This window comes from Zootermopsis nevadensis, unplaced genomic scaffold, assembly GCF_977971745.1.
Source record: "Zootermopsis nevadensis isolate Lab colony 2312 unplaced genomic scaffold, Znev_1.0 Znev_ptg000018l, whole genome shotgun sequence".
Taxonomy (NCBI): domain Eukaryota; kingdom Metazoa; phylum Arthropoda; class Insecta; order Blattodea; family Termopsidae; genus Zootermopsis; species Zootermopsis nevadensis.
The window spans coordinates 6,448,911-6,457,920 of NW_028259150.1; the positions used below are offsets into that span (position 1 = coordinate 6,448,911).

The window sequence follows — 9,010 nt, forward strand, 5'->3', positions numbered from 1 at the left end:
GTGGAGAATGTTAAGTCCCCACCATAGTCTGGACCCACATTGAGTCTCTGGCAGTTATTCTTGTTGACAGAAAGGTATGTTGCATTAGCAGCTAAGCAACTTTTCACTTGGATTCAGGCATGTCTTACCTCTCTTGATCAGATTTCTTCCTGAACAGTGTCCTTGTAGGTTTAATTTTTTGTAGTACATAAAATCACATCACAGTTTTGCTGCAAAATAGAGATTTTCATTGTAGTGAAAATGAGGATTGTGATCTTCAGTATTCTCTAAAGATAGAGGCGGTATGTTCCTCTAAAACATTGGTAACCATGTACAATTTTAATTGGTGTAATAATTCACAATCCCTATCACATTTCCTTCTCTGCATGATGTTTCTCATAGGTATAATGAAATAACATGTCCCATCATTAGCACATATTTCAGTTTTATGTAAGTGCTTGGCCTGGCATTCACATTCCATGATGAGTGTGACAGATGGTACACCTGTTTTGTGGCATTATTGTGGAAAGAGTTAGACTTTGAAACCCTACAGTTCCAAATGTTCTCATTGAATTTTTTGTATCAGTTATGTGTTTTGTCATACTTTAATTTTATTAATCAGACATTTTACAGGTTTGATATAAAATATGTGATAAATTGCTAAGAATATCAGATTTCAAAAGCATATGTAATTGGCTGTATAGGACCTCTTGGACCTCTTGGTGGAGAGATTCAACATTCCTGATCCGTCATTAGTCTATGATGACAACAAGGACTCTTTGGAGTCAGAAAAGACAATCAAGAACTCCCAAAGGGAAGACTGGAAGAGGTATAGGAAGGAATACTGTCAGCCTGTGCAGTTCAGAGTATTGAATGTGTTGAGGCATTGGGTGGATCATCATTTTTATGACTTTGAGCGAGACTCTTCATTGCTTGAGAATCTTCATGCCTTCCTTGACACAGTCAATGGCAAGTCCATGAGAAAGTGGGTTGACTCTGTTCTCAAAATAGTACAGAGGAAGGTACGTGGTAGAGAAGCATTCAGTAATCATTGCACATATTAGTCACCCTTTTCATTGTCTTGATATAAAGTGAAAGAACCCCCTGATGATAGAAATTTCCAACAGTGATGTCATTCAAATTCATGTAATTATTTAAATGTGTAGACTAAAGAACATAAGACATGCACACGTGGAAATAGAATCAGTTTTGCCAATAATGTGTGTTTGTGTGTGTGCATGCATGCACAGACATTCTACTTTCATTCATGAAGTACAAGTTATATCACAATCCTAGAATTTTGAAGTTCCATTTGGCTGTGTTTAGTTTTACAGTTTAATATATAGTGATATTTAGATTATTATGCTCACTGTAAAATGTCTGTCAGAAGCTTATCAATAAAGAAAATGTTACAACAATAATTTATTGACCTACATGCAGCAACTGATATATAACGAATTCCTATTGGAAAGTAAATTAAAGTATACTAAACAAATGGTATGTTGGAGTAACATTAAATCTCCTTAGCCTCATTAAAACAAGCATTCAAGAAGCAAAAGATTTAAACATGAATATACATGGCACTGTGAAGCAAAATTCAACTCCTTGAAGCCTGGAACATTTAGGATTTAAAGTTGGTTAGTAGTATTGCGAACTGTATGGAATTGTGGAGCCGTCTTGGTTCAGCGGGAATGTATTCCATTATGAAGTATAGAAAGATGATTTACAGTTGATGGATTAAATACTGTTTTCTGTGATAAGAGTGTGTTATGATAAAGAATTAGGATTCATTGTCTTAAGGTATAGTGACTTATTAAATTAAGTTTGTATTTAAAAAGTCTATCCCATATGTGTACACTTTACAGTTGACGGTTAGACAGTATTTTAAACAATTTGATTACTGTAATTTCAGTCCGATCCTAATGAGCTGCAGCGAGAGATAACATTTAATTTTGGCCGTTCACCTCCACCCATTGAATGGCATATATGCTGTCCAGAAGAGGAATGGACCGTTCTTACAGTAAGACTGAGTAAAATTAAATTTGGGTTATATAAATCAGATGGAAAAATTTTGCAAATGTAAAGCATGCTGTAAAGTTAATCCTTCTTAGTTGTTAGATGATGTAGTTAGGCTGTTCATGACGGATGGCAGGTATAGTTTGTGTTTTAATTTTAAATGTACGAATCTTTTAATGACAAGTGTATAGGTCAAATATTGTGTGAGAAGTGCTTACAATTGAGCAATTATTGGCTAACACTGTACTGAATTCTGTATTTTTATGAACATTTAAAGATTTAAGGACACTGTTGAATTTGTTATCATAAGAAGAGCTGTACTCCATTTGGAGAACACACATTTTCCGGATGTGTTCTTTGTAATTTTACATACCTCACTGGACTGGGATATTTATTGCTCATGCAGATCTTATTACAGTTTATTTCTACTTCATATCATTAAATTTATATGATATCTGTCAAAATAGGTTTAACTCCTAAACTTCAAATATCAGTTGTATTTGTTTATTGCTATAGCTTGTCACCAGTAATGTTAGTGTAATGAAGTATTTAGATTTGAGATGAATATTATTTCTCTACCTTTACTGCACTATTTCTGCTTTTAGGAATTTTAGTTCAATATACATCTGCACTATGTCATATATGTATACACTGTTAAATTTGAATTATTTTGAAAACTATATATTTCTGGTATATGATACTAGGTCAGTTTTATGGGTCTGCCACTGGTGGCAGAGTGCATTCAGGTTATCTCATTCATGGTCCACCCTGTATTTCATATTACCAAATGTTTTTGCCCACATTCAGGTGTAGCTAGTATTTATGTAAGTAGTATAGGTACATAATGTACTGTATTGTGTTTGTAGCTGCATCCAATTGAAATAGCCAGACAGCTAACACTGCTGGAGTTTGAACTATATAGGGCTGTGAAACCTTCAGAGTTGGTTGGAAGTGTGTGGACCAAGAAGAACAAAGAACAAACTTCCCCCAACTTGCTTCGTATGATTAAACATACTACCAATGTAAGTCCTTACATACATGATTGATGGTTTGTTTTATGTCTTATTGCAGAATATAGATTTTAACCCTTTTCACACAGAATTTTTGTTTGATGACATATAATAATTATTATTGTTAAAAAACCACATGTGTTTTGAGATTTTGAGAGAGGTTTCTTTCTCTGATGTTCTCAAATAAGAAATAAATTAACACCTGGGAAGCAATGTTTTTGAATGAGATGTCTCATGCATAGCATGGTAACCAACAGTTTATTAAATATACCAATATTTGTTCACAGTTCACTCGATGGTTAGAGAAAAATATAGTGGAAGCAGAGAATTTTGAGGAGCGAGTGGCAATAATGTCTCGGATTATAGAAATTATGATGGTGCTGCAAGACCTGAACAACTTCAATGGTGTCCTAGCAGTTGTTTCAGCCATGGGTTCAGCCTCTGTCTTCCGACTGAAATGTTCCTCGCAGGTATACCATTGAAAGTTTAGATTTCTTTTAACCATCATATCAAGATGAGTAACTCTTGAACCCACTTAGTTCTATCGAGCAGAAATGTGCACATTCTGTCATTCACTTATATAAACTGTGCAGCTGATAAAGCATTGTTAAATAAAATTGGCATATAGAAACTTTTTTCATAATTCTAGAAACAGTGGTATATCCATTTAGTGTTTTTAAATTTAAAAGTAGTTTTCATTTGACATCCACTCCCTGTAATTATAGTTTGTTTTCCCTGTAGACAACTTATAATAGGCCTTGCATTTTATTTACACCGTATTTTGACCTAATAGGTCATCTTTAAATTGTTTTTACATGTAATTTTTTTACATAATTGTTCAATTATAATGCATTGAGGTTGGCTGACTTCTCCAATAATGCATGTAAATGGTAATAAAATATATTACTGGTACAAATGTGCAATGTGGATTATAAATAACACATTTTAATCTTGATTCAGAAATTACCTGAAAGACTGGAAAAGGCTCTTGAAGAAGCAAGGGAATTGAACAGTGATCATTTTCGTAAATATCAAGAGAAACTTCGTTCTATTAACCCACCCTGCGTTCCTTTCTTTGGTGAGTATTTCTTTTTTAAATCTTCAACTGTAGTTTTTGATGCACACTCGGTATGCATGTACCATGATAGTACGTACAGTTTTATGTAATTTCACCCCTGTTTATGCACCCTTCTCTTAGGCATGTACCTGACCAATATCCTACACATTGAGGAGGGCAACCCAGACTACCTGCCCAACTCCCCTGAACTCATCAACTTCAGTAAAAGACGCAAGGTGGCAGAGATCACAGGAGAGATTCAGCAGTACCAGAACCAGCCATATTGTCTCAGTGTTCACTCTAAAATACGGGTAAGTAACAAGTCCTTTTGAATTGAAAACATGTAGGGCAGTGATGACACACCACAAAATCTTCTCGGGCAATCAGAGTGTCAAATGGTTAAAAGACAAAACTGACATTTCAGGGACTATCACTGTCCCCATCATCAGGGTTCTGTTGTGACTGGATGCTGCAGTTGTCTCCCACTTACACCTGCCCAGCCAGTGCTCATGGCTGGACCTTAGCCAGTCACAACTGGTGAGCAGAGTCAAGAGCTCGTGCTGTGTGGCCCTGATTTCTATTAGTGTTTAGCCCAGATTGCTTGAGCATTTTTGTTACTGGATACCACGTTCGACTCAGAGTGTAGCCTCCATCCCAATTAAAGTTACTGGGATGCAGGTTGATCTGTATTGCTTCTTTTATCAGGCAGTCCATATATCCTGTTGTTTTACTCTGAACTGTGATGTCAAAGTCGATGTTGTTTCCCACTTCGATGCTGTGTTCTGCCACAGCAGACCTGACTGACCAAGACGTATTTGTCTCTTGTGTTCTTTACATCTGGTCTCGATGGTTCTGCCAGTTTGTCCAACATAAACCTTACTGCATTTGCAGGGAATACAGTATATTCCAGGGACCTTAAGACCTAGCTTGTCCTTGACAGCATCAAGCATATGGATATTTCTCATGGCCAGGATGTGAATTTTTGTTCTTGAAGTCTCTGAATTTGATCTTCCTGAAGTGAGTTTGTCATAAATGTGGGTGTATGCACATTCACTTCATACTAAGTCAGGCTCTAGATACCCTGCATCAATGATACTTCATAGTTACTTGTATCCAGTGTTTGTCCTTTATCATCCCATAAGTGCTTTTGTTGTATGTGTATTTTTATGAGTGTTTAGACACCTCCCATTAGTTTCATCATGATTGCCATGAGTCCTTTGACAAATGTTGATGAAACTTCAAAAACATAATTTTTGTTATGAGTAATAGGGTCACTTTACATAAGGGTTTTGCTGGACATTTATGTGTTTTCAGTCTGTTGACATATTTTGATAAGATTTTGTATTATAAAATATCCTAAAAATGTGTGTAAGTTTTGTTAAATTCTTTTTTGGCACAATGTAAAATAGCAACATACGAGAAACATAAAATCTGTATATTGCTTTTTCTCTTATGGAAATAACTGTTTGCATGTGGGAATGTGATATTTTGTAGGTAGGTAGGTAGAACACAAATGCACAGACAAATTTTGAAAAGAAGAAAAATTACATTATTACAAACAAGATGATGATGATGATGATGTTGATGTGAAACTGTATAGTTGTGTTCAAATTTTCATGTAGTGTCAGAAATAGTTTACTAAGTTGTTTAATAATTATCTGCTTTTTAACACAGTTTCATGTTTTCATGCTCGGTTGCACACTATTTAAATGTGCAAGGACCTCACAGAAAGTGGTAAAAGAATGTAACATGTAGTACAGCATATTTTTTGTTATTCTTCTGTAATGTGTTGTGGGGTGAAAGAGATAAATCTACAAAAGGGATGAAGGAAAGGAAGAAATGGGGAGAGGAATGGTGATAGGATGCATAAATTTAATTAATGGTAAAGGAATGTGGAGAAATGATGGAAGGAGATATATGTATGAAAGGGATACAGGAATGGTGAAAGAGGAAGAGGAGTAGGATTGGAGAATCTCTCAGCAGTGAGTACAGAGATGGCTGTCTTCTGGGTTGTAGCTCCATGTAGTCTGGTAGAACTTCACGAACATTTCAGAGGGCCTTAGGGCAGGATTTCTGAAATGTGGGCAAGCTTCTACCAGACTGCATGGCGCTACAACCCACAAAATGGTCTCATCAGGGAGAGGAGTGATAGACACATGAAGAGAATGGGAAAGGAGGAAGGGCATAGAAATACTAAAGGAGTAAAGGAAAGCAGGAAACAGGGCAAGTGCTGAAGATGTGAAAGAAATTGTTCCCCATTGAATTTCAGTAGGCATTTTTACACTACTTTATTTATCATTCATGCTAGACTATGTACAAAGTATATAGATGGATTCATTTAAAGAAAGGTAGGCATCATAAGTTCTTTCTGGGAATTTATGTTGAACTGACTGAAATAACATCTGTTAGAGCAGCTTATTCAGTGATATTTTAAAAACTTCATTTATCTCATAAAATCATAATCTTGTTTCAGCATTTCCTAGAAAATCTAAATCCATTTGAGGATCAGAAGGACACAGATATCAGTAACTACTTGTATAACAAATCACTTGAAGTGGAACCTAGAGGATGCCGTCAGCCTCCCAGATTTGTAAGTTGCCCAGATTGATGGTGTAACTATAAGGTTTTATTAAAGTGACATAGCATGGCCTTGGAACCTTAAGACTACTTTGAAAAGATAAGTGAATAAGTGTTGTTAGATAGCTCTTTGACATTTAACTGTGTTCACTAATCAGTCTCATTAAATATTGAAATTATGCTTGTACATTAATAATTAATTATATAATTATTCTTTTATGGTTCCATCTAGCCTCTTAATATGCTTTGCAGCATATTGCCTTGTTTTAATGTATATTCACAGTAAGTGTGAACATTGTGTTTGCTGTCTTAAGAAATTTACTAAAGATGAGTTTACACTTTGAATTTTCCTGTTGTTGATGAATATCTTTGCTTACATAAATATATGTTACAACATATTTTGCAATTTAACTTTTGAGTTTATGAAGGTATCTCATTTCCAGCCCCGTAAGTGGCCAGATTTGAACCTCAAGTCACCTGGTATAAAGCCACGTAACTTACCAGGACGCAACCATCCTCCTGGCCCCCTTCCTTCTATGGGAGAACGTCCCATATTCCAATCAACCATTCGATTGCCGGAGGATGGGGAGGAAACTCCAAGGACACCACTTACAGTGTCAGCACCCCACACACCTCCATACCATGGTCATTCCTCTGACTTCAGTGTCTTTGCACCAATTCTCATTGGACCTGCAGGTTAGTTATAGTTTAGCTATTTTAAAGATCTTGTGACAATGTCGATGTATTCAAATTAGCACAGTATTTTTTTTAAATGCAGTGTCACATTAACTGTTATAGTTTAATAAATATTTGTTCTCATTCTTTATGCTGAAACTGATGATGTAATGTTTGCAGCTTCAGGAAACCAATCACCTGGTCCTATTCAATCAGCAGCAAGTAGTATAGTCTCTGGAATTGCTACATCATTGGTGCTGAACTCTGCTGCCAGCTCTCCAGCAACGTCTCCAACCATTTCATCACAACAAGTAGCTGGAGGTGGTCAGATTGGTTTCTCTTCACCATCCCCATGCCCACCCCCTGTAACCACTACCTCAGTTACAGCCATGCCTCCTCCACCTGCCCCACTTCCTAATCCACGTCCACCTCCCCCTCTACCTCCTCGCCGCCCAAGAGAATCATCACTTGGGGATGGCAATCCTCTGCAGCAGGTAACCATAATGTATTTTGATGGGTTTTTTTTTCTGATGGAGAAAGCAGTATATTAAAATTGTGTATCATGTACAACTTTTTAAAAGTAATCAGCCAGTCTTCATACTTATTGTGAAGTTTTGGTCACTGAAAGTCACCCAGTACAATTTAAAAAATGATATCTGTAGTTTTATGAAATAAAAATGAGAAGTTACATGAAGGTAACTGTCTTCTGGGTTGTTGTGTCATACAGTCTGGTATTAGTCATTAGGGTGATGGTGGCAGCAAGTATCTCTGAAAAACTGTAAACTTATACCATACTACACAGTAGAAAACCCAGAAGGCAGCCATCCTCATACTTGCCACCATAAGAACCTGAAATAACACAAGTTACTTGCTTTCTGAGCTGTAATTGTTAACAGTAGTTGCAGTTTTGTCTTACAATAACTACTAACATTCTTTACAGGTTCGCCAAGCTCCTGATGCACCCATGCTTCCCCCAAGAGACCTGTCTCCTCCACCCCTTCCACCTCGACGTGATGTGGGAGGATTCTCCATTGTATCAGGAACAATGCCTCGTATTCTGCCTTCACAGTCACGTGATCTCAGTGCTACCTTAAACAACTCTTCAGTATCTCCTCTGCTAAGGCGGAACTCAGCATTGGACATGCATCTCATTTCATCTCAGTCATTGGTACCTTGTTGTTGTGCTAGTGGAAACACGTGCACAACCGCACCAATCCCTACAAGAAGACACATGTCTGTAAATGGGCCTATTTTTACAACTTCAACTACCTGCTTTCCCCATTCTTCAGGTAAGATAGTATGTAAGAACAGCTGTTGAATAAGTGATCTCAGATGCACTTCAGATGTCAGTCTATCTTCTGCAGTATGTTAATTAAGAAGGTGATTGTGAATTATAAAATCATGCATACAAAACTCTTTACACATTAATGTGTAAACAGTTTTGTTTGTATGCATGATCTTATATATCAATACACTGCACTGTATGCAAGGTTTTAAGATGATTGTAAATTGTTGTTTACTGTAACAATGCAGAAGACAGTTATGAATCCTAAAATGTTGACCAAAAGGATGCAGTGGTATGAACATACATGTGGACAGCAGTAGGATTCCTTTTAGTGCATAAAAATATCAGCTAAATTAAACGTTAAATTTTTAACTTGTTTTTCTTATTTCTTAGCAAAAGATTGGCTTATGA

The 9,010-nt window shown here is 36.4% G+C and overlaps 1 protein-coding gene across 3 annotated transcripts in view; it reads left to right on the forward strand.

The window, feature by feature from the left end:
* The window catches only part of Sos (Son of sevenless guanine nucleotide exchange factor), a 41,284-nt gene that overhangs the window by 24,823 nt on the left and 7,451 nt on the right, over positions 1 to 9,010 (forward strand). For all 3 annotated transcript variants that reach the window (XM_022070486.2, XM_087351224.1, XM_087351225.1), the window contains 10 exons: positions 684 to 1,001; positions 1,892 to 1,999; positions 2,862 to 3,017; positions 3,293 to 3,475; positions 3,966 to 4,083; positions 4,204 to 4,373; positions 6,536 to 6,652; positions 7,083 to 7,335; positions 7,495 to 7,808; positions 8,255 to 8,603. In XM_022070486.2, the coding sequence (XP_021926178.2) occupies positions 684 to 1,001; positions 1,892 to 1,999; positions 2,862 to 3,017; positions 3,293 to 3,475; positions 3,966 to 4,083; positions 4,204 to 4,373; positions 6,536 to 6,652; positions 7,083 to 7,335; positions 7,495 to 7,808; positions 8,255 to 8,603 (2,086 nt within the window). The remainder of the gene's footprint in view (positions 1 to 683; positions 1,002 to 1,891; positions 2,000 to 2,861; positions 3,018 to 3,292; positions 3,476 to 3,965; positions 4,084 to 4,203; positions 4,374 to 6,535; positions 6,653 to 7,082; positions 7,336 to 7,494; positions 7,809 to 8,254; positions 8,604 to 9,010) is intronic.